Source organism: Electrona antarctica (genome assembly GCF_951216825.1).
Source record: "Electrona antarctica genome assembly, chromosome: 21".
NCBI lineage: Eukaryota > Metazoa > Chordata > Actinopteri > Myctophiformes > Myctophidae > Electrona > Electrona antarctica.
Genome location: NC_136802.1, coordinates 11,349,840 through 11,376,581, shown reverse-complemented (window position 1 = coordinate 11,376,581; position 26,742 = coordinate 11,349,840). Strand labels below are relative to the sequence as shown.

The 26,742-nt window shown below is 42.5% G+C and overlaps 1 protein-coding gene across 1 annotated transcript; it reads left to right on the top strand.

Annotated features, from left to right (window-relative positions):
• The first annotated feature begins 607 nt into the window (after positions 1-607).
• Positions 608-26,742, top strand: rela (v-rel avian reticuloendotheliosis viral oncogene homolog A). Its single transcript, XM_079490386.1, has 11 exons — positions 608-737; positions 8,646-8,681; positions 12,522-12,658; positions 15,679-15,824; positions 17,860-17,951; positions 19,104-19,238; positions 20,424-20,528; positions 22,003-22,218; positions 23,020-23,100; positions 24,144-24,239; positions 24,910-26,742. The coding sequence occupies exons 1-11, from the start codon at positions 731-733 to the stop codon at positions 25,749-25,751; spliced, it is 1,893 nt and encodes a 630-aa protein (XP_079346512.1). The 5' UTR covers positions 608-730; the 3' UTR covers positions 25,752-26,742.

The following is a 26,742-nucleotide window of genomic DNA, read 5'->3' as shown; positions in this document are numbered from 1 at the left end:
CCTCGCTATTAAACGCACTGGACCAGGGCTAACTGTGTCCCATACAGTGTATGGGATACAATGTGGGGTCCTTCCAAAGTGGAAGGACCCCACTTTGGGAACCACTGGGGTCCGGGGTCCTTGAGAGAGAGTTCCAGGGGTCCCCAGCTAATTAGGAACCAAATGTACCCTCATGGGTCGGTAACTCGGAGAGTGTAAGAGTGTACAAATGTACACTCTCAGAGTTAAATTAACATTGCTTTTACAATATACATTGGTGGTCTGATCTCCCAGAGATATACATGGCCTTGAAATGAAAATGGTTGAGAATCACTGCAGTGCTATGACCCGTAGGCCTACAAACCTTCTCTTATGGGGGGTCCCTGGCATATCTCTTCAAATGGGGGTCCGTGGGCTTATAGTGTCACTGTCAATGTGGGGGTCCTAAACATGAAAAGGTTTGGGACAGGCAGACAGACACGCACGCACACGCACACGCACACACACACACACACACTGTTCCTTTAACGAAAGCCGCGTCATTTGGGTATTTCCGCACCCTTCTCCAGGAGAGGGGGCGGTGGCATGTTGAACAGAACACACACCGACCGAAAGAGAGGCAGGCGAGCATTCAGTAAAAAAATAAGTTTACAAACCCTCACGTTGCTGCTGACAAAAATAAAACAAACAAACAAACAAGGAATATAATAAGGAGCGATCATCGATCGAGGCCTGACTGGGATATCAGATCATGGATGGTGAGTCAGTCCACAGTCACTAGTCTCACACACACAATTTGACACAAAACAACAGTGCTTGCTGTTGCATTTTGGAGTTTGGTGAGACACACAGACTTGTTTTGCGCACTACAGGCGCTGGCGCACTCACACACACACAGGGAAAGCCCCGCTAGCTGCCATTGGTTTTGTGTTCATATCGCAGGAGGAGTTTGTTTTAATGGTTGATCTCTGTACGTGCTTGACTGTCACTACTAGGAAGTTCTCCCTTTCTCTCGCTCTCTCGCAACACGTCCGTGATTTCGTTGTGTGTGTGTGTGTGTGTCAGTCAGTCAGTGTGAGAGATTATTTATTTAGCCTATTTTGATTTATATTTGTTTCCTGAATATCAATCTCATCATGTCCCAATTAACTTAAGGTTGTTGTGCGTAATATTGCTTTATTAATTTGGCCCACTGCCATGCATTCAAATAAATAATAACAACAACACTTGTCAAAGAAACAATTCAGATTTAGAGACATGCGTATATCAAAAGAGCCGCAGACCAGACCCAACCCCATCGGAATGGAATGGCTGACAGACTGCTTGTTACCAGTTTGTAGCATATTAACAGTGGTTCTCAAACTTTTTCATGTCAAGGACCCCCACATTGACATTTATCAGCCTGCGGACCGCCATTTGTACTGTTTTTTTCCCCCAACCGTTTACCCCCCAGTTTGGCATGCATTAGTGATTAGTCTATACGGACTCTTATTTAATGGCATTTATATCTCTGGGACCCCACTTTATATTGTAAAATCAATGTTGATTTTACGCAGAGTGTACAATATTTGGTTCCATTTGCACACACAGAGTTACAGTCCCATAAGGGTCCATTTGGTTCCTAACTGTCATTTCTTTTGGGGACCCCCTGGAACTCCCTCATGAAGGACCCCTGGGGGTCACTTTGACTTGAGAACCACTGACATACAACACTGTAATAACACTGCTACACGGTTAGCATGTTGCTAATTATGCTTGGTTGTTTACTCGGACGTACGTGACTACAGCCTAAACGGAAACTGACTCATTTTGTTGTTCTCGGCAGCGGTCCCCGTCCCCCCATGGCCTGAAAAGACTGTCGTGTGTGTGTGTGTGTGTGTGTGTGTGTGTGTGTGTGTGTGTGTGTGTGTGTGTGTGTGTGTGTGTGTGTGTGTGTGTGTGTGTGCGTGCGTGCGTGCGTGCTTTGATCTAAACTACTGAAGGAAGGGGTAATTAATTCTGTAAGCTACTGCCATGCAGTGATAAGTACTCACATCTTTCACTTAAAGGTAGTGTAAGTGATTTTCTTTGGTTAAAATAAGTGTTAAAAAGCTCCATATTGTGATAGTACTCATTGCTATAGAGCAGGGATGCCTGGAAGGTACCAGTAGATCACATGACATGCCCCTATAAATATTAAAAACTATTTTTGGCATCTGCCACTTGAATTAAGGTGAGTTGATTGATTGACATCAAAGGGCCTGTCAGCTCAAACCCACAATGCAATATTATTTTTTCAAGAGTGTTGCTGTGCACAAAAACATTGGTAGCATTACAAATTAAACACACCCCCCCCCCCCTACCTAATCATTTCTCACCCTCTATTACATATATTACAGGTACATATTTAAAATATTTTCAGCAATGGTATAATAATATTTTCGTTGGGTAGATCTTGTTGAGCTGGTCATTTTGAAAGAAACTCGAGTCAAAAAAGTTTGGGCATCCCTGCTATAGAGTGTTTGTTGCAGTAACAGGAGTCTCCATGTCTCCAGCTTTTTGAGTGGTGTAAACCACTCCTACAACTGGCTTTGTTAGTTTACGTGTCTGTTCGTACCAAAAAATTAGCATGGTTGTTATGGTCACCCAGTTCACCCGGGTGTGATTTCAGCTTTGTTAGTTTACGTGTCTGTTCGTACCAAAAAATGAGCATGGTTGCTATGGTCACCCAGTTCACACGGGTGTGATTTCATTACGTCAGACATTACGTCAGACCACAGTTGATCAGTCTATATAAGACCTCACACCACTCAGTTCACACGGGTGTGATTTTGTTTTTTATTAAACAAAAATGCATTTTCAGAAACCAAAACTGAAACTGGGATAGACATTTCTATCCCAGTTTCTATCCCAGGTCTCTATCCTGGTGACCAGGATAGAGAACCCAGTCGGAATTGTAAGTGATGAGACGAAGAAATGTGCAGAGTCAGACAAAATTGGCACTGGAAGATTATAAAAATTAAGCTCATAAATAGCTACTCTCTCCTGATTGTCTGACATTACTTTTGTCACCTGTATTTTCTGTTTATTGAAGAGCTGGAGAGACAGGGAGACCTCTGTTACTGAACAAACACTCTGATTACTATGCAGAATATAGCTATTTAACCTTTTAATAAAAATCTTTTTGTTTTAACCAAAAAATACCACTTCAGATGGTCCCCCACTAAATGATGGCGAGTTGGTGCGCTCTTGAGAGCGTAAAATTCCCTTACATTTGGTTTCATTTTACGCTCTCAAGAGTTAAATTATTGTTAAACATCTGCATTACTTAATTTACAAGAAGTCTACACAATTGGAGAATGTACAATACACCATGGAATTGGAAAAGTTGGGGTCTGAGAGGCTGAATCTCATCAAATGATGGTCCGTGGCTCAAACGGCGAATAAGTAATGGGCCTTGATAATATCATATCATATACAGTATCATCATCACAAACCTCAAACGCACATCTATGTCCATGTATTTTGGCGGAGCAGCCAGGGAGAGGGAGCAGGCCTGTTGAGACATGACGGAAGGGAAGGTACTCCTTTTTCCCTTTCAAAATGATTTGAACACCTACGGGGGCGGAGCTCTGACCATCACAGACATAAATCATGCTCGGCATCTCTCTCTCTCTCTTTAGTCGGAAACAAAGCACAGAGTAAAAAAGGAGTGAAATTGGAACGCTCCTGGAGTCCCATTGAGAAGCTTCAGAGACAATGGAGGGACTGCTAGGCCCTTCACAATAAGCACCGTCATTTAACACCTGTCTTTGTGCTATTTACTGATACTCTACTGTTAAAGACTTCTTCCTCCCCGATCGGTTACGGTCATTTACGAGACACAACCGTTATGTTTAGTTTGTGAACCGGCCGGAACCGGTTCTTTTTAAGACCCGGTTCCGAGATTGAAGAACCCGAATCGGTTCCATCGTATTTGGAATTGGAACTGTTTTTTTTTAATCACACTGTCAGTCAGAGCTGGTTATGTGGTTATGTGTTGTGTATGCTATGCAATTATAATACCGGTGGTTCTCACATTTTTTTTATTTTACTCAGTGTACAAATGGAACCAAATGGGGCCGTAAGTGTCCATTTGGTTTTATTTGGCTCAAAGTTACAGTCCTGTAAGTAGCCTACACAGGTGACAGGTCAATACAAAACCTGACTGCTATGAGTATAAAACCAGAAATTCAGAAAAAGCGGGGGTGGCCGTGCTAAAAAAGGCAAAAAAACTAATTTTGCGTGTGCATGTGTGTGCATGTGCACGTGCACATGTACGCACGCGAGCTCTGGCACCTAATAATTTACAAATTAAGCACTGCCTGCAAGGGTCTATTTGGTTCCATTTGTACACTATCAGAGTTACAGTCTTGTAAGGGTCCATTTGGTTTCATTTGTACACTCTCAGAGTTACATGCCTGTAAGGGTCCATTTGGAACCCTCTAGGAATCGTTAAGAGGGAATCGTTAAATCAACTGAATCATTAAAATCCTAAAGGTTCCTAACCCTAGTTGTGAAGCACTTGTTGTTGTAGTCCGGACGTTGTTGTGTGTCCAGTAGATTTCCACCTGCAGCAACCCCCCCAAAACCCCCCGAAAAACCTCTGCCCGAACCACAAATATGTGCTGAAGCACGCAGTGTTTTTTAGTTGCCTGTTTTTGGCTCCATGTTGGATCTAATAATCTATACCAGAGGTTCTCAAACTTTTTCATGTCAAGGACCCCCCTTAAATCGACACTTATATTAGCCTGTGGGCTGCGGACCACCACCATTAGAAAATATATGCCAGGGACCCCCATAAGAAAAGATGTGTATGGCTCTAGCAGTGATTCTCAACCATTTTCATTTCAAGTTTGACATACATTAGTCGATTAATGTACGGACCCCCATTTAATGGAATTTCTATCTCTGTAAAATCAATGTTAATTTAACTCTTGAGACACAAATTACCCTAACGGGTCCATTTGGTTCCATTATACACTCTGAGTTACAGACCATTTGGTTCCTACAGTAGGCCTAACTATCATTTAGCTGCATGGGGACCCCCTGGAACTCCCTCAAGGAGTCAAGGACCCCCCTTTGAGAACCACTGCTATAGAGCAGTGGTTCCCAAACGTTTTCGTGTCAAGGACCCCCAAATCAACATTTATTAGGCCATGGACCCCCCATTTGAAAACATATGCCAGTGACCCCGATAAGGGAGGATTTTTACGGCTCTAGCAGTGATTCCAAAACATATTAATTTCATGGACCCCCAGTTTCACACGCATTATGCTACGGACCCCCGATTTAATGGCATTTCTATCTCTGGTACCCCAATTTATATTGTAAAACCACTGTTAATTTAACTCAGAGTGTACATTCGAACACTCTCTGAGTCACAGGCCCATAAGGGTCCATTTGGTTCCTAACTATCTCTAATTGAGGTACCCCCTGGAGGGCGCAAATCAACGGGTTCATGTACCTTCATAACATTTTAGTCTAGTTTTTTATTTGTTGACGGAATTGTCAGTATAGTCTTAGTCATCATAGCTTAGTTTTCATTCATTTCCATTTAGTTTTCGTCAGTGGGAAAAGGTAGTCGACAAAAATCTTTTGTCGATGAAATCAACACTGAAGCTCACAACATGTGGCTCCGCACCACATTGCAAGCTTGGGGATCTGTTCTGTTTTCACAGTATGTAATGTATGCGGCGGCGGTGGCTCAGGGGTAGAGTGGCCGGATGGGAACCGTGAAGGTTGCCAGTTCGAACCCGGGCTCCCCCAGAGTTAGTGTCGACGTGTCCTTGAGCAAGAAACTGAACCCCTAATTGCTCCCGATGTGCAGGTTGGTGCCTTGTGAATGGGTGAACATGATCTATGTAAAGAGCCTTGGATAAAGGCGCTATATACATGCACCAATTTCCAATTGTGAATTGTTTTTAATAAATTGATTTTTTTTAAGACTTTAATTATTTAATTATAATTTGTATTTCTTTATGTAGGAAACGCCACTGTTTGGGAAACAGCTGTAACTGTTAATTAGTGCTTAGTTCAAGCACCTCTAATAACACCAAACGAGCTTCCCCTATAATTACAACAACCACTTTTAGAGTTGTCCAACACCATTTTTGTTCAGGTCATCAATCATACCATTTCAAAGTCAAAGTCCGTACTATTTGTCACAGACGTTACCACAGTGAAATTTGTTCTCCGCATTATTCTGACACATTATTATTCTGACACGCCGGCCGGGAATCATTTTGTAGATGATCTGACCTCCCAATCGAACCCTTACTCTTCCTGGCCAGCGTGGGAGTGTCCCTGAGTGAGACGCTGAACTCCATCTGCACCCTGGCTGGGAGGGGAGGATGGTTTAACAAACTTGAACCACTTCAACCCAGCCTCCATAGTCTATTCTGGGGGGAACATTTTGATTGATTGACATTTTTATGTCACAGTATGCAGATTGCAGAATGGGTTCATGTCAAACGGTAACACAAAAAGTGTTACTTGTTGGCTGACACCATATTTAAGCATTACACTTGTTTACAACAGGGTCCACCATTTTCAATTCATCAGAACATTTTCGTAATGTCACCTACCGTCCGTAGGTGCTCTTTGGAGAGCGGTTTTGAAGGAGTCAAGGGATTCACATGTCTTAATGGCTGTTGGAAGAGCGTTCCACATTTTAGTGGCATAGGAGCGAAATTAATTTAGTCCCTTGTTTTAGCCGAATCTGGGTTGCACATCATGGTTTGTTGAACTCCCTAAATTCACCAGAACTCACTGAATTCACCAGAAATAGCAGATCTACTAGCTCTGAGCTTGTACATCAGCTATTTTTGCGATTTGGTGTGGACGGGGAAAAAAAGAGGACCAAGTCAGTCCGTTTCACCAAGACTAGAGGCTTCAACACAAGTGGTTAAATGCAGACTCAGTGAATTCCTGAAGTTGAAACTAGCTAGACCTTTTTGTAACTGTTGTAGCTTTTGCAGCAGCTACATAATGTTGGATGTATCTTTGTAAAATAAAGCCTGTAGCTTGCCTGTAGCTTTGTAGCTGCCTGCCATTGTGAAATTCCGTTGACAATTCAGTTGAAGAAACTAGAGTTGTCCCGATACAATCTTTTTCAGACCGAGTACGAGTACAAGTACTTCATTTTTAGTACTCGCCGATACCGAGTACCGATATGAGTGCTTTTTATTTGTTGTTGAGTAACCACTTATACCCAGCCTCCATAGTCTATTCTGGGGGGAACATTTTGATTGATTGACATTTTTATGTCACAGTATGCAGATTGCAGAATGGGTTCATGTTCAACGGAAGCACAAGTCACTACAAAAAGTGTTACTTGTTGGCTGACACCATATTTAAGCATTACACTTGTTTACAACAGGGTCCACCATTTTCAATTCATCAGAACATTTTTGAGACATTTAGCAACCGTCCGTAGGTGCTCTTTGGAGAGCGGTTTTGAAGGAGTCAAGGGATTCACGTGTCTTAATGGCTGTTGGAAGAGCGTTCCACATTTTAGTGGCATAGGAGCGACATTAATTTAGTCCCTTGTTTTAGCCGAATCTGGGTTGCACATCATGGTTTGTTGAACTCCCTAAATTCACCAGAACTCACTGAATTCACCAGAAATTGCAGATCTACTAGCTCTGAGCTTGTACATCAGCTATTTTTGCGATTTGGTGTGGACGGGGAAAAAAAGAGGACCAAGTCAGTGTAGTTGCAACTCGAGTCCGTTTCACCAAGACTAGAGGCTTCAACACAAGTGGTTAAATGCAGACTCAGTGAATTCCTGAAGTTGAAACTAGCTAGACCTTTTTGTAGCTGTTGTTGCTTTTGCAGCAGCTACATAATGTTGGATGTATCTTTGTAAAATAAAGCCTGTAGCTTGCCTGTAGCTTTGTAGCTGCCTGCCATTGTGAAATTCCGTTGACAATTCAGTTGAAGAAACTACAGTTAATAATAATAATATCTGGGATTTATATAGCGCTTCATGACAATCAAAGACGCTTTACATGTGTTGGGGCCAGGGGTGGAACAAGAAAAAGGACAACTTTATTTGAAAAAAACAATTATAAGAATAAAACCAATAAAACATATAGCATATAACAAGTTTTAAAAACACATCAGCTTGGAAATGCAATTGTGAACAGGTGGGTTTTCAGTGCAGATTGGGAAGTGAGGGGGAGGAGTTGTCCCGATACAATCTTTTTCAGACCGAGTACGAGTACAAGTACTTCATTTTCAGTACTCGCCGATACCGAGTACCGATATGAGTGCTTTTTATTTTTTGTTGAGTAACCACTTATACCCCCTTTTTCTCATAGATGCAAATTAATCTCCGATCTAGACTTGTCATTTATGCTTGTAGATCGACTGTTTTTGGCGATTTGCTGCAGTGTTGGGTCAGACTTTCTCCCGTTGCATTCGGTGTCAATTGGACGTTTTGGTACTCGGGTCAAAGTATCGGGGGCCGGTTCCGAGTACGAGTATACTTGAGGGTGGTATCGGCCCGAGTACCCGATCACCAGTATCGGAACAACTCTAGAAGAAACATTTTTTATTTATTTTATGCTTCTACTACTATCACTTCTGCAATACTTATGTGATTGTATTTGTTTACATTCTCTCTCTCTCTCTTTTGTCCATAGGTCTGTTTGGATGGGGCTCGCCCCCGTTAAACCATGGTAAGGAGCACTTACTGTATATCCCAAGCTATTACGTTTTATTTTGTATTTTTTATTTTTTTTAAATTTTAAGTAGATTGTGCATCAGTGAAATGCTGGATTCAAGGTATAGACGTGACGTGAGTCCAAATTTGGTTTCATTTTACGCTCTCAAGAGTTAAAGATCTATAAGGGTCCATTTGGTTACCAACTCTCCATCATTTAGCTGGGGACCACCTGGAACCCCCTCAGGGACCACTGGTGGTCCCCGGACCACTGGTTGAGAACCCCTGTCCTAAAGTACAGTGTAGAATGGGGTCCCAAAAAAATAAAAAAGCTTCAGCTCTCACTGGACCGGTTCGCAGTCTGTGTAGGGAATGAGGCATTACCCCAGGTGAAGGAGTTCAAGTATCTCAGGGTCTTGTTCACGAGTGAGGGGAGGACGGAGAAGGAGATCAGCCGAAGAAACGGAGCGGCATGGGCGGTATTGCAGTCGCTGTACCGCACTGTTGTGACGAAAAGAGAGTTGAGCCAGAAGGCAAAGCTCTCTGTCTACCGAGCAATATTCGTTCCTACTCTCACCTATGGTCATGAAGTGTGGATCATGACCGAAAGAATAAGGTCGCGAATACAAGCGGCCGAAATTAGTTTTCTTCGACGGGTGGCTGGCATCTCCCTTAGAGATAGGGTGAGAAGTTCAGTCACACGAGAGAGACTCGGAGTAGAGTCGCTGCTTCTTCGCCTGGAAACCGAGCCAGTTGAGGTGGTTCGGGCATTCTGGTTAGGATGCCTCTCCCTAGGGAGGGTCCTCGAGGCACGTCCCACTGGGAGGAGACCCCGGTGGCAGACCAAGGCGCAGTTGGAGGAAACACATTGACTCACTGGCCTTGGAACGTCTCGGGATCACCCAGGAGGAAGTCACTAATGTTGCTCTGGAGAGGGAAGAATGGAGCTCTCTGGTGGAGCTGTTGCCCCTGCGACCCAACTACAGATAAGCGTTTGAAGATGGATGGATGGATGGTGCACTCTCAGAGTTTCATAATGGCCCCCATGTTAGGCCACGGTCTAGACGTTGAGAAACAGTGTCCTTAAGTCTCTTTAACTGGACAGGAAGCTCTGGTAGGCTGGACAAAACGTAGGCCCGTACTTCCTGTAGGCCTACTTACTTACTTTAATACGGTTTAGAAACTTTAGTTGTTCTTTTCCATTCCTGCCTTTATCTCCTCGTGACACGGAGATAAAACTGTGAATGAGGTTAACACTCAGACAGACCGGACGGTCCTTGTGGGAGTTGTGGTTATGTGTGTGCTGACTGCTGACTGGCAGAGACTCCAGTGATATCATTCACAGTGTGAGAGAGAGATGGATTGGAATCTTGCAAACGTGTTGATAACAGATTCTGTTCTGTGCAAACAATGTGCTTTAGGTCTGCTGTGAATCTGGTATCTTCAAACAAATGTCAAAGGTTCCTGTTTTTACACGTTGTGTATAAAATGCTGTGACGATAATCGATGTCAAATTCATATGATGGGTTCCTGTTTACTGTTAAACAGTAACACAAGAAACAATCTCATTTTCAGGATAATCGCAATGATACATCCTTATTAACCCAATCAGGACAAGGACCCCTTTTGGTGTTTTAAGCATTATTTAAAATGTTAGCTATTGAGCGGCACAAAGTGCTGCGCTACGAGCTTGTAGATCTGCTAATCTTCTAAAATCGTGAAAATGTGGCGCAAATCTTTGAATATATATTCTTTCAGAGCGAACGTTTGTAACTCGAATCTTTGCTTCTGGGGGTCCCTGGAACAACATATTTTCAGATGGGGGTCGGCGGCCAATTTCATATGATTTTTGGGGTCCTTGACATGAAATAGTTTGAGAATCACTGACATAGATACACAGGTTTTTCATTTATGATTTAGAAGACATTTGTAGTGAACAATCTGGTCTCAGTCCTAAATGGGTTAAGTAGCATGTGGCGGGTCAAACTAGGGGGTTTTCATGATTCTGAATCCATTGCAAGCATTTGGTTTGCCCGAAAAACACTCCTTGTGCTAAAAACAGCTATAGCCGTCATCAAAAATGTGATGAGGTAAAGTGGAAAAGTGGAAAAGTGTTTTTCATGCAAAACAAATGCTTGCAATGGATTCAGAATCATGAAAAGCCCATATTTTGACCCGTCACATCATGCTACTTAAAAGGCTTGCCTGTGCCTGGGCCGTGGCTCAGTGGTCCAGGCACCTTGGCTGGTAATCCAGTCTGGCAGTGTGCCGCGGGTTCGACTCCCGATCCCGACGGCCTTTACTGCATGTCATCCCCCCATCTCTCTCCCCATTTCCTGTCAGCCTACTGTCTGTCCCTCCATAAAAAATATAAAATAAAGGCGAAAGCAAAAAAGAAAAAAAAAAACATTTAAAAAAAAAACGGAAAAGTTTGCCTGCATACTGTATCTAGTTGTTAATGGTACCCTAACTTTCAGCAGCTGTCACAAAGTTTCCCAAGGCCTTGGAACAAGTTCAGAGGTGATAGTAGACACCTTTTTATGAAAACATTTGTGAAGGAAGCTAGTGGTAAGCCTTTATTTTGCAGATTTGCCCCAAATCTCGCTAACTTTCCTTAAAGGGGCATTCCACTCATTTTCAACATTTTACTATGTCATTAATGTACCTTAGAGCTGTTGTGTGGAAATAATAAAAAAGTTCCCCCATTCTGTGTTTCCTAGAACTAGAGGTCTGAAAAAAATCATTAACATGGTGAAACACATCTTGATGATGTCATCAAGATGTGTTTCACCATGTTAATGATTTTTTTCATAATTACAGTTCTAGGAAACACAGAATGGGGGAACTTTTTTATTATTTCCACACAACAGCTCTAAGGTACATTAATGACATAGTAAAATGTTGAAAATGGGTGGTTTTCCCCTTTAACTAAATGAATCATGGGCGTGTTGGAGTAAGATGCCCAGAGCCAGAGCCATTATGCATTGATTAGCTCGCAGCCTGCGGCGTGCCATATATTTAATCTGCTGTAGGCGGACAGCAAAACAACAAAATCATATTCAAAAGTGTGGGAAAAAAACGGTTGAGTCATATATTTTTTTGGCCTGCTTTCAACTCATTCTAGAATCTAGAAGATGTATGCTGGGAAACATGTAGGCTGGGTTCTGCAGCGTCTAACTGGCAATACAAGTTCTGGTATGCTGGATATGTAGTCTCATACTACCTGTATTTACAGTTTTAGTAGTTCTTATCGTCGTCGGAACAGAATAATCAGCAAATATAACCACTTGCAAAAAAAAATAGGCAATCTACAAGCTCACAATGCATTAAACCGTGGTGCGTGATGCATTGTGAGCTTGTAGATCAGCTATTTATGTCCAAAAAGTTACCCTCTTCACAGCGTTTCAGCCCCTGCCTCTCTAAACCGTTCTACATGGTCTGGCCCCACCCTACATTACTGATCTTCTGCCCCCCAAGGTCAATGTGAGATCCCTGCGGTCCTCTGACAAAGGCCTCCTAAAAGTTCCTGGGACTAAGCGAAAGACAAAGGGTGACCGTGCTTTTGCAGTAGTTGCACCTACATTATGGAACGCCCTATCTTGCACTTTAAAAAACGAGTCTGTCAATATTTTTAAGAGTTTGTTGAAAACGTTTTTATTTCGTAAACATTTTCCCGATTTTATTTGACCTTCTTGATTATGTGTTCTTATTGCTTGTTGTTGTACACTGTCCTGTTGTAATTTTGATTGATTTTATTTTGTTCATTGTACAGCACTTTGTAACCTTGTTAAGAAAGGTGCTTTATAAATAAAATGTACTTACTTACTTACTTACTCTCTGCACGTCGTCCCTGCAGGTAACCCGTTCATAGAGATCATCGAGCAGCCCAAGGCGCGGGGCATGAGGTTCAGGTATAAGTGTGAGGGCCGCTCGGCCGGAAGCATCCCTGGAGAGAAGAGCAACGACACCACCAAGACCCACCCTGCCATCAAGGTGGGTGGAAAAGAAATGCTAAATGAACTTAGCTTTTGAAAAATAGCAGATCTACAAGCTCGTAGGTCTGCTATTTTTGGGCGGGAACCCCTTTTGGTGTTAGCATTATGTTATGCTTCAGCTATTGAAAAATAGCAGATCTACAAGCCACCGAGTGGCGTGCTACGAGCTTGTAGGTCTGCTATTTTTTAAAAATTGAAGAACGACTGACATAGAAACATAGCTTTTTCAGAAAACTGTCAGGACATTGTGCAAACAATGTGCTTTAGGTCTGCTGTGAATCTGGTATCTTCAAACAAATGTCAAAGGTTCCTGTTTTTACACATCGTGTATAAAATGCTGTGACGATAATCAATATGTCAATATGATGGGTTCCTGTTTACTGTAACACAAGAAACAATCTCATTTTCAGGATAATCGCAATGATACATCCGTATTAACCCAATCAGGACAAGGACCCCTTTTGGTGTTTTAAGCATTATTTAAAATTTTTGCTATTGAGCGGCACAGAGTGCCGCGCTACGAGCTTGTAGATCTGCTAATCTTCTGGTTGAAACTGGTTGAAAACCGCTCATTTAATCCATTATGTAAAATAATTGATAATTGATACTTTAATGAATTAATCGATTAACAATCCCCATTTTGCGCATATCATTATAGTAGGTGAAAAGGTAAAACAAAATACAATTTGATTTTTTTTTTTTAAATAGACAATCTACTAGCAATGTAGCTGTGCTGTGCTCAAGTGGTTAATCGATTCGTTTATGATCAATACTGCATGGAATTGTGGACGACAACAAAATATTCTTTCGTTTTGGGTCAGCGATGCTAAATATCATCGAATGGTGGTACGTTGCTCAGACGCTGCTAGCTTTTTACTACTGAAAATGTAATACAAGTTATAATGCATTTGACTGCACACATATTGTGCCTGATGATACGGGAGAGCCTTCTGTTATTTCTTTTCATAGGCCTTTTTATTTATCCACCTTTTTATGTCTCTTGGCTGCTGGCAACAACTCAATTTCCTCCTGCAGAAGCAAAGCGCAATAAAGTGCAATAAAGTGCAATCATAAATCTGGAAATTCACTGGTGACTTCATTTTATTGGTCTACTCTACTTACTACATTATGGACAAATATTTGGTTACCTGTTGACATATACTTGCCAGCCAATGACAATATATTAGAGGATAAGTGGCAGCCAACCGGAGTTCATTTCCCCCGTGGTTTGATACAAGGTTTGTGTACTGTTTGTTTTCTGAATCTCGTCATTCAGACCCAAAACTGAAGAATATTTTGTTATCGTTGGATACGATTTTGTCCACAATTCCGTGTTACCGACTCTCCATCATTTAGCTGGGGACCACCTGGAACCCCCTTAAGGACCACTGGTTGAAAACCCACTGTTATACAGCATTGCCAGATGAAAGGGTAATTTTGAGATGACCTAACTTGACGTATTTCCCAGTGGAATTTGATTTGAACTCTGAAAAGTGGGCATCATGACATCCTCAACAGAATTACAGTTGATGATTGATGGGGTGGACATTGTGATATTATCATTGGTTGCTTCAAGTCTAAATAAATAAGCACAAGTCACATTCATTTTGTTTTGGCAGCCGCATGTTGTTAAATTGGTGGCATAATAATATGTCGGGTGATGTGATCTAGTGTCCAGGAATGTGATCCAACAGGCATTTGGCATTTAACCCATTTAGACCTGAGACAAAGATTCTACCCATTTCTTCTAAATCAGTAAAACCCATGTTTCTATATCGGTGGTTATCAAACTATTTAATGTCAAGGACCCCAAAAGATGTATGTAATTGGCCGTGTACCCCCATCTCAAAATATGTCGTTTCAGTTTGAAAAATGTTCGCTGTGAAAGAATATATGTTCAAAAATGTGCACCCGTTTTCAAGATTTGCCAAAAATCTACAAGCTCTATGAGCATTTTGACCTGAGATAAGATTCTAAAAATGTCTTCTACATCTTGACAGTTTTCTGAAAAAGCTGTTTCTATGTCAGTCGTTCTTCGATTTTTCAAAAATAGCAGACCTACAAGCTCGTAGCGCGCCACTCGGTGGCGCGCTATGAGCTTGTAGATCTGCTATTTTTCAATAGCTAAAGCATAACTAAATGCTAACACCAAAAGGGGTTCCCACCCAAAATGGGTTAAATAATGTTTAAAAGCTATAAGGTGACACAGATGCGTCCTCAGGTCTAAACGGGCTAATCCCGTCTTAAATGTTGCCAAAGCATGACTCGCATCATCACACGAGACGTTTTATGTTGTCCGCCTCGCCCATGCAGGTCCACAACTACAGCGGTCCCCTGCATGTTGTTTTATGTTGTCCTCCTCGCCCATGCAGGTCCACAACTACAGCGGTCCCCTGCATGTTGTTTCATGTTGTCCTCCTCGCCCATGCAGGTCCACAACTACAGCGGTCCCCTGCATGTTGTTTTATGTTGTCCTCCTCGCCCATGCAGGTCCACAACTACAGCGGTCCCCTGCATGTTGTTTTATGTTGTCCTCCTCGCCCATGCAGGTCCACAACTACAGCGGTCCCCTGCATGTTGTTTTATGTTGTCCTCCTCGCCCATGCAGGTCCACAACTACAGCGGTCCCCTGCATGTTGTTTTATGTTGTCCTCCTCGCCCATGCAGGTCCACAACTACAGCGGTCCCCTGCATGTTGTTTCATGTTGTCCTCCTCGCCCATGCAGGTCCACAACTACAGCGGTCCCCTGCATGTTGTTTTATGTTGTCCTCCTCGCCCATGCAGGTCCACAACTACAGCGGTCCCCTGCATGTTGTTTTATGTTGTCCTCCTCGCCCATGCAGGTCCACAACTACAGCGGTCCTCTGCATGTTGTTTTATGTTGTCCTCGCCCATGCAGGTCCACAACTACAGCGGTCCCCTGCATGTTGTTTTATGTTGTCCTCCTCGCCCATGCAGGTCCACAACTACAGCGGTCCCCTGCATGTTGTTTTATGTTGTCCTCCTCGCCCATGCAGGTCCACAACTACAGCGGTGCCCTGCGCGTCCGCATCTCCCTGGTGACCAAGAACACTCCGCACAAGCCTCACCCCCACGAGCTGGTGGGGAAGGACTGCAAACATGGCTACTATGAATCTGACCTGCAGGAGAGGAGGATACACAGGTTGGTAGAGAGGAGCATGTGTACAATGAATGAATGAATGAATGCATTTTATTTATATTCCACCTTTCCAAATATGTTACAGGGTGCTTTACAGACAGGTTATAAACGGCAAACATAAAGAAGGTAATCAAAAACAACAAAACATCAAGACATCATAAACAATAAAACATGCAGGGCATCAAAAACAAGTGGAAAAAAACTATTATTAGGAAAAACACTTGACATACAAATGTGTTTTTAAAAGCGTTTTAAAAGAAGACGCCGACTCTGCTAGCCTATAAGAGCCAAGGGCAGGGAGTTCCAGAGAAAAGGTAGACCGAGCCACAAAGGTCCGGTCCCCTGCGAGTGACGAGGCGAGCTGAGGGAGGATCTGGGAGGGCCCTATCCGAGGATCTGAGGTTGCGCACAGGCTTATGGGGTTCCACCAGGTCTGTTGTATAACTGGGCGCTAGACCATGTAGGGCTTTAAAAGTAATCAATACAAGCAGGATGGGTCTTATGCAGTCGTGGAAAGTGACTAAGTGTATTTACTTACCGGTAAGTACTGTATTCAGTAGAATTTTGATGTTTGTACTTTACTTGAGTATACCCGATTTGGGGTGCATATACGTTGGTTAGACATACCAACAGTCCTACAGTCATTAGTCAGACAAACCCGTGCTGCGGGTTAAAAGTAACCCGTGGCCCCCGACATGCATGGGCTATACATACCTACCTGGCAGGAGAGATAACGGGCAAAAGTTGATCAAAATAACAAAGTTGCATGAACCTCCCAAACACTTGGGACATGCGGGTCTATGATGGACCCACCCCACACAATAGTGGTGGTCCCCAGGTTGCTCTTAGTTAGGATGGTGGTCCCTGGGTCAAAACCTGTTGAAAACCACTGCTTTAGGGTGATTGCCCGTGTGAGTGAGTTTATGTGCAGGTGGCATATGGGGCCAGAGGATGTCTGTGTTATCTGAGCTAGTCTCAGTGCATGACGAAATGTAAACACGCAAGATAACACTTGTTGGGATAATGTGAAAATGCAAATTAACAGGGTGAATCGTAGGGGTTTATTTAAGTTGTGTATCACAAATGGCCCACAAATCATGATGTGAAAAAAGTATTGCCCAAACCTACTTGTAAAACGCGGCAGCCATGTTTATTGACAGTCGAGATAGTAGAACCTCCCTCTGTTATTCATTAAAGAAATACATAGTGCTGCTTTAAGCAAACATATTAGTTTCTGCATCTTTTGCAACATAAACAGAGGTATAGTTCAGCGGTTCTCATCACAATCTAGCATTATTTCAGCCAAGCAGTGGTTCAGTCAGTGGACACTAAATACTGACACAGATACACACACTCCAATGGTTGAGGAAAAAACATCTAAATTGCATTCAGACGTATTTATGGCTTATTCTAAGGCAGTGGTTTTCAATCCTTTTTATACCAATGTCCATTATTTATTTAGCATTTGAGCCACGGATCACCATCTGATGACATTTAGCCTCTCAGACCCATTTGAGCCACGGACCACCATCTGATGACATTTAGCCTCTCAGACCCATTTGAGCCACGGACCACCATCTGATGACATTTAGCCTCTCAGACCCAAGACTTAGAATATATTGTTGTCGTTGGATAAGATTTTGTCCACAATTCCATGCTGTATTGGTACAATTAGGTGAGATAACAGGCAAACATTTATCAAAATAACAATTCTTCTACATTCTCTAATTGTATTGACTTCTTTTAAATTAAGTAATGCAGATGTTTAACAATAATTTAACTCTTGAAAGTGTACAATTAAACCAAATGGTTTCATTTTATGCTCTCAAGAGTTAAATATCTATAAGGGTCCGTTTGGTTACCAACTCTCCTCTCCATCATATAGCTGGGGACCACCTGGAACGCCCTCAGGGGCCACTGGTGGTCCCCGGACCACTGGTTGAAAACCACTGTTCTATGGCAGTTTCATCCACGCCCGCATTGTACCAAAAGCTACGTGGTTTTGCTTGCATCTCACTCTCTCTTTGACTGGTTTCAGTTTTCAGAACCTGGGCATTCAGTGTGTGAAGAAAAAGGATGTGACTGAAGCCATCACTTGTAGGCTGCAGACCCACAATAACCCCTTCAACAGTACGTACACACTTAAACTCACGCATGCGCGCACGCACACACACACACACACACACACACACACACACACACACACACACACACACACACACACACACACCTTGATTGCTCTTCCAATGACTACAGTACATCCATCTCCCAACACCTAACCCTATCTTCGACCCATATGACTACATGCCTAGCTATAATCTTTAAAGGTAGTGCAAGTGATTTTCTTTGATTAAAATAAGTGTTAAAAAGCTCTATATTGTGATAGTACTCATTGCTACATAAGTAGTGTTTGTTGCAGTAACAGAAGTCTCCATGTCTCTCCAGCTTTTTATTAAAACAGAAAATGCATTTTCTGTTTGCTGAAACTGAAACTGGGATAGCAATTTTATCCAATCAGGATAGAGAACGCAGTCAGGATACAGATTAATCCATTTTGGGCGGGAACCCCTTTTGGTGTTAGCATTATGTAATGCTTTAGCTATTGAAAAATATCAGATCTACAAGCTCATAGCGCGCCACCGAGTGGCGCGCTACGAGCTTGTAGGTCTGCTATTTTTGAAAAATCGAAGAACATAGAAACATAGCTTTTTCAGAAAACTGTCAGGATTTAGAAGACATTTTTAGAATCGTTCCCAGGTCAAAATGGGTTAAACAAGTGGAATTGTAAGTGATGACACAAAGAAATGAGCAGACACAATTTGAACTGGAACAAATATTAAGCTCATTTTAAATAGCTACTTTCTCCTGATTGGCTGACATTTTGTTTTTTGTTCTGTTTATTAAAGAACTGGAGAGACAGGTAGACCTCTGTTACTGAACAAACACACTATAGCAATGATTACTATCAGAATTAGTGATTTAACTTTTTAACAAAAACCTTTTTGTTTTTTACCAAAAAACACTTGCGCTATACCTTTTAAATCTTTCAAAAGATTGTATATGAACATTTCTCCAAGATGAATAATAGAAGTCCACAAACACAGAACATTAGGAAACCATTCAAAACACTGCCCTCGCATGGTTTTGTGCCATTGTATTACCTTACTTTTTTTTTTCTCGTCTTAATCTTGTTATTGTGTTAAAAGGAACTCCACTGCGTTTATGATAGGATGCGGTTAGGATGCACCACACCCATTTGTTTTGGCTGTGTTTTGGCTGTAGTTCCCGAGACCAAGGTATGGGAGGAGGAGTTTGACCTGAATTCGGTGCGGCTGTGCTTCCAGGCCTCTGTCACGCTGCCTACTGGGGAGCTGTTTGCCTTGGAGCCCGTGGTGTCCCAACCCATCTACGACAACCGTGAGTGAGAGTCCAGCACACAAACACAGATGTGCACACTTCTGTGAGCTTGCATATCTGCAATTGTTTTTAACCCAATCTATGCCATACCCAGAATATCTCGGGTTTATTGCTTAAACCCCTCCTTTGCCAACCCGAGAAATCTCGGGTTTCTTTAATGTCATCTAATCCAGAATTTATAGTATTTTATTTACCGTCCGTTAGTTGTTTTTAGCATCCATCGCTAGCCTCCGGTGGCTCCCATGGTGTGACGTTATTGGATATCCAAAATCTCCTCGTGCATGCGCACGCACGCGATCTAAAGCATATTTTGGGGCTCAGATTGAGATAAAGGATGATGTTCAGATAAAACTTTTGTTTTTTATTAACATCCCTAAATGCCTGGCATGCTGCTTGTTGTTGTTATTGTTATATACCTGCTGTACATTTTTAGGTTTTGTCTGTTAACCTAGATTGTTCAGAAACCAAATCAGAATATGGCCATATTGAGTCTTTTCCAACAGATTCTAGCATAGCTAAACTGAAGGCATCCCTTTTTTCCCCAACCAAATCGTTCACATTGATCTCATATGAACAGTTTTTATGGCACAAAACGTATCTTACAACAAGTGTATCTTGTGATTGCGAGTATACATATTATTTTAGCTGTGTCGACTCAAAAGCTGTACAATGTCATAGAAACGTTATGCACATTTGGCAGCATGCAGGCTTATTACTAATTGAAAAGGTAACGGTAATATTATATATATATATTATTTTAGTTTGCATTAAGTTCCTTTATAACCGAAGAAAACATCTACGCCAAAATGCAATAAAGTCAGCTACTCCGGGAGCTACTTTATAGTACCCTATTGTTCTGAATATTAGACTATGTTTTTCTCCAATGGAAATATCCTAAAAAAACGGGGTCGTATTATAATCGGGGACTAGACTATTTGACATTCAATGTTCTTTTTCCAAAAATGAGTCTTGAAAAATGGGGGTCGTCTTATAATCAGTGTCGTCTTATATTCGGCACAATACAGGTATTTTCTTATTTATTCTGCACCTGCCCTACATTTAGGATGTGCATGTTCTATTAGTTTTCTTCAAGTGAGCACTTGGCTGCTGTCTTAAGTGTTATCATCTTTTCTACTGAATGTGTAGGTGCATATGATTACTGTAATAAATGTGTCTTTCTCCCAGGAGCCCCAAACACAGCTGAACTGAAGATCTGCAGGGTCAACCGGAACTCTGGCAGTTGCAAAGGAGGGGATGAAATCTTCCTGCTGTGTGATAAAGTGCAAAAAGGTGCGGCAAATTCTGTCCAAATGGCAATAAAGGGGCACTCTTTCTTTCTTTAGCCAGAGACAGGATGCCTTCTCAAACATCCATAACAGATTTAACAGTCAAATTAAGTTAAAACGGTTGAAAATATTAAAAGGAATAACAGACTACTACCATGAACATAGAAATATGTCTTCATAGGATAAAGGTGATAACTTTGTATGGATTTGCAGTGCCCCCAAGTGGACTACAAAGTAACTGGAATAACAAATGGACAACAAGCCTGGCATCTTTCTAAATAACATACTTGGCGTTTCCGTTTACAAGTAGACAACATACCTAGCATCTGGCTAAGTAACAGAACTTTGGTTAGCTTAATTATCTAAATAAATAGAAATAGTGAGGTTGAATATTAAAGCCTGGGCTCTATTTCTGGCTTATGCTCACACAAGAAACCAATGCACTTTCTTTCTGTATTTGAATGCTACAGTACCACTTCTTGTTAACGGCACAGCAACACAAGTAAAGGAAAATGCAATTAGTTCTGTGCTAGGATTCAAATCCATGCAGCAGTGAAAACAGCTTCATCATATGATATGGTTTAAATCAAGAGAATAAATATAAGCCTCACGTGGTCCAACATTAGTCACAGATCCTTGACACTGCCTAAGTGTGTCACACTGACAGTCATCGTCTGACTGCTTAAGCCTGATTTCTACGTAACAGTAGTGATATGACAGTGAATAAATTAGGTGTTCAGCCGGGAAAACATTTTTTTTTAATCTCTGATTTGATTTGTTCTACAACGAATAATGTTATGTCCTCTTCCGACAAATTTGTCATTGCAACGGCAACACCGGGATTCAAACCCCTGAGTGTGGTTTAGCCAAACATCTACCATACTGTCAATTGGGAATTTGTCTCACGAGACATGGCCAAAGCATTTCCGGGGGTCCCCAGCCAAAAACGTTGAGAATTCCTGGGTTACAACATAAAATCCAAGCAGCGCGGCCGGCCAGGTGCTCTGAGCCTTTGATTAGACAGCGGTCTGTTATCAAGAAATAAAACACAGCTGAATTTGGCGACTGACAAATCAGAATCAAGCATTCAACCAACCCGTGTAATAAATTGTATTAATGTACTCATACAGATTGGTTAAAACTGAATTAAAGTAATGCTATATTGAGGGTATGCGTGTGACATCATCATCATCATCATACCCGGAAGTTATGCTGGAACGCGTACTGAGTGGCAAAAAACTACTTTCTGGCCTTGACGGCTCATACATCCAAACATAAAAGTCCTATTTGATTGCATTAAATAACTTTAAACAACATTAAATTCACTTTGTCACTAACTTTGCCACTCGACCTGCCATTGACTTTATGCATGCGCATACCCTCTATTGTCATTGTATTACAGACAATTCCATTCATATAACTGTCCCTTTCTCCTCTTGCGTGTCGCCCCACCGCTCTGCTCCTCTCCTCCCTACCAGAGGACATCGAGGTGCGGTTCTTCCAGGACACCTGGGAGGGGAAGGGCACGTTCTCCCAGGCTGACGTCCACCGGCAGGTTGCCATCGTGTTCCGCACGCCGCCCTACCGCGACGCCAACCTGAGCGAACCCGTCAGGGTCAAGATGCAGCTCCGCAGACCCTCGGACCGCGAGGTCAGCGAGCCCATGGACTTCCAGTTCCTGCCCTCTGACCCAGGTAGGTAGTGATGAAACGGGATTTTGTCGCCTCTAATGTGTTTTGGCGGGTGTTGATGCTGCCGTAATGACTGATTTTACACTTGCTGAAAATAGCCGATCTGCTATTTTCAGCATGCAACCGAGTGTAAAATGACTAATTACTAGTCCCATTTGTTGACAAAATTGTCAATATATTTAGTCTCAGTTTTAGTCATCATAGCTTAGTTTTCATTTAGTTTCCATGTAGTTTTCGTCAGTGAAAAAAGGTAGTCGAACATTTTGTTTGTCATAGTATTAGTCGACGAAATCCTGCCTCAGTGGTCACCATAACTTTTCCATACCAAGGACCCCCGTATAGCCGTGGGCTGCGCTGCGGACCCCTATTGCGAATGTGAGTTGGCTAATAATATGAATAAAACAGAAAATAAAACTGTTATGTTTTTGCTATTTTCGAAGATTGTTTGAAAATAATTGAAAACCTTTGACAATAAATGACACCCAAAAAAGGCATGCCAAGCCTCTTTCCAATTGGCAGACCGCACTTTGTAAAACCACTGGTGTAGTTCAATGTGCTTGAACTAGACTGTCGAAAACCTGTGCAAACCTTACGTGTTCCCCTACAACGGCGGAATACTGAACACGAACAAAACATATTGGAAAGACGAAATTATGAATTATGAGATTGCTGCCCCCAAATGCTTCTGTTGAGCATTGGGTTTAACTTTCTATATTACATGTAATTTTAATGCCAGAGTTTATAATCTACATTACATGTCATTCTTATGTCAGTCTTCTCAATTAAAAAAAATGTGCCAAACAGATGAGTACCGACTCCTGGAGAAGAGGAAACGCACAGGGGACATCTTCCAGAACCTGAAACTGGGCACCATACTGCCTGGAGGTAGGTGTCTGTAATGTTTCTGTATCTCAATGAAGAAACTTGGTTCTTGATATATAGCTTTATTTGAACTGATAGGGTTTGGTAGCATACATGTCATACATCCTATTCTATGATCTTGAAATGTTTGTAGGTGTGGTCTTGATCATTGCCATCTAGTAGTGGCTGTTATAAATCATATCACAACATCCCCTTTCCTAACACAATAACAATATTCTATATCGTCAGTACAGGGATGGAGCTCGTTACCTTTTATTGATAACGAGCACCTTATCGTTCAGGCTTATCGAGCCGAGTTCTTATCAAGCCCAGCATGTTCTATTATGTTGTGGAAAGACGGGAGACGAACAGAACAAGTATCTTTTACTATAGGGTCTTCTAATAAAGGACCTTTCTAACAGATGGCAGGCAATTGGACTTTTCACTTTTGGAAAATAATATTGAAGAAACTGTTAACTGGTTATAATGTGTGTACCTAACCTACGTACCGTCACTTTCAAAGTGAATTTTGTTCACTCGGACAGCACTGGTTGGCAGGTATCAATACACTTTTAGAGCGACATGTTTGTGCCAGCATGGGATGATTAGATTTATTTCTTGATCGCCTCTTGTCTTGATTGTTTTAGTGTGATTGTTTAAACATGACGTCATGGGCTGCTATGCTCGATAACAGGCTTGATGAGCCCAAAGCGTATTGATTACCGAGTACTCGATAAGCTTGGGTTTTTTCGGGTATCGAGCTCCATCCCTAATCCTTAAGGCTTATACATAGTCTGGATATTCGGTGGTTAGGTGACCACTGAACTACAACATGTCGTCACGAGCCGCGATGAAGAGCAAACCACCGCCACCGCTCCAGCCCTTCTCTCTGTTTCGGTGGTCACCTCACCACCGAAAATCCAGACTATGAATAGGCCTTCAGTCTTTTTCATGAAGCAATTATTAATCCATGTTTCATTTTAATGTTTGTAGTACTATCGCTCTACATCATGGTGTAAATGATGTAATTTTGTAATGTATTTGTTTTTTGTTTGTTTTTTTCTCAGTGGGCTTGACACCAGACAGGAGGCCCATAACCACTGCAAGGAGAACAGTCGCAGTCAAGCCTCAAGTAATGATGACCGTTCACTCCGTTCAGTCTGGTGAGCCTTTCAGTGACACATTACAGCTTTGCAGCATTCAATGTCTTGTTGAACAATAAACACAATGAGCATAGCCTCAAATTGCACCTTCTTAACCCATTTTGACCTGAGATCAGATTCTAAAAATGTCTTCTACATCCTGACAGTTTTCTGAAAAAGCTATGTTTCTATCGTCGTCGTTCTTCGATTTTTCAAAAATAGCAGACCTACAAGCTCATAGTGCGCCACTCGGTGGCGCGCTATGAGCCTGTAGATCTGCTATTTTTCAATAGCTAAAGCATAACATAATGCTAACACCAAAAGGGGTTCCCGTGTAGAATGGGTTAAACTAAACTGTGTTGTATATAAGCAACATAACCTACTGTGAAGCTGTTCACAAAGAAATTACCTAACTTTGCTACTACAGCGAAAACATACGTTACTATTTTTTTTACTCTTGAATTGCTTTTTATTGCACTCTGTATTCTATCCCTATCCCTTTGCTTGCTGTTTTTGTTGTTTTGCTATCTATGCTGCTGCATTGTCTGAAGCCAAACAAAAATAAGTTTAACTCTTATGTACCTGTACACAAGATGTAACAATAAAGTACAACCTTGAACCTTGATAGTGTTCAGAGATGAGGTAGTGAAAGTGGATATGACTAAATAAGATGTTTATTTTCCTCCTGCAGGTGGGAACTCAGGGGTTCCCCCTGGTGGTGCTGCAAGGAAGTCTCAGACAGCCTTCGGCTCCTACATCCAGCCTGGCCAGCTGTTCACTGTCCAGCCCAAGGTCGAGGCCTCATCCTCTGTCTCCTCCTCCTCCTCCACCGCCGTCACTCAGCCATGGAAGTTCTTGGAGACCCTGTCACTGGACTCTCAGCCTAAAGCCACCCCGGTGACCAGCTACGGCTCGTCCCTACAGGCCTCGGGTGGGTCTTCTTCCGTGACATCCAACCAGGATTACCCCACCCTCAACCTGTCGGACCTCCATGACTTTCCCTTCGCCACCTTCCAAACCGTTGCCACTGCTCAAGAGGGGAACGCCACCACCGCCCAGGGAGGGAGCACCTCCTCCTTTGCCCTGCAGGGCTCCTCCCAATTAGGGGACGATGACGACATACCCGATTTCCCTAGCTTTTCGGAGGCCCAGGCCGCGGGCAACCTGGAGAGTCTCATCATGGATGATTTCGAGGACCTGCTGAGTCAGAGGCTCGGGGCCGCCGAGGGAGGAAGCGCCGCGGGCTCGGCCGCGTGCCACCAGGCGCCCTCCGGCGTCGCCCCCCAGAACAATGCAGCGACGTCCCAGAACCCGGCCGACAACCCCGGCAGTACTTGGATGAACTATCCCAACAGCATCGTCAACCTGCTCCAAAGCGAGGCCATGATGGACAGCTCGCCCAGCGGCAACGCCGGCCACCAGCAGCGTCCCGTCCTGGACGAGTTCGACGAGCTGATGTCGGCCGACGAGGACCGCCTCATGTCCATCCTGAACAGCGGGAGTCAGGCCGCTTTCGTGTCAGGGCATCCTTAAAGAGCTCCTCGCGCCTGCATCCCACTGAGAAATAGTCGCTATTAGACGTCTGTCTAGAAATGGGTTATAACTGGTCTTTTTAGCGGTCTAAGCTTAGCTTAGACGTTGATTAGCAGTTTTTTAAACCAGTGGTTTGCAACGCTCAAGGACCATTATTTATTCTGCATTTGAGCCACGGACCACCATGATGAGATTTAGACCCAAAACTAAAGAATATTTAGTTGTCGTTGGATAAGATTTTGTCCACAAGTCCATGATGTATTGATGTGGTACCATAGGAGAGAACAGGCATGCAATTATTCTACATTCTCTAATTGTGTAGACTTAATTGTAAATGAAGTAATGCAGACGTTTAACAATAGAATGTAACTCTTAAGAGTGTAAAGATAATGTTATGCTCTGAAGAGTTAAAGATCTATAAGGGTCCATTTGGACTCTCTACCATTTTGCTGGGGACCACTCTAGGACCACTGGTTGAAAACCACTGTTTTAAACGTCTATATATATATAGACGTTGAAATTACGCTGTTTCAATGTCTAATCTAAGCCTAGACCGCTAAAAAACTAAAAAATGTAGACGAATTTCAGACATCGAATAGACCGAAAAATGCTCAGTGGGATGTTTCCTATAGACATTTGTAAAGCCAGACCCTGTACACACACACACACACACACACACGTGTCATTTTGAGGGGACTAACCCATTTAAGAGTTCCTGCATTTTCCCTCTAAATAAATCCCAACATAAGGAAATATGGTGATTATGAAGAGCTGGTTGAGACAGAATGCAGCAAAAGATATTCATTGAATATTTTCGCAGGCGGCGGGGGTTCCCGGGGTTCGAGTCCCACGGACTCCCTGGACTCATTCTGGCAGTCCGACTGACTGCGACACTTTTTAAGAATGCATGGAAATACCTTGAAGAATCTGCGGTATTTGATGTGGACGGAGTTGATGAGGTGTGGACTTTATCAGGCCTTTTTTCCCTTTT

Excerpts from the sequence above, each read along its gene's own strand:
- rela (XM_079490386.1), top strand. Across the intron at positions 12,659-15,678 it reads AGACCCACCCTGCCATCAAG|GTCCACAACTACAGCGGTGC; the intron begins GTGGGTGGAAAA and ends TCGCCCATGCAG. Across the intron at positions 22,219-23,019 it reads GTTCCTGCCCTCTGACCCAG|ATGAGTACCGACTCCTGGAG; the intron begins GTAGGTAGTGAT and ends TGTGCCAAACAG.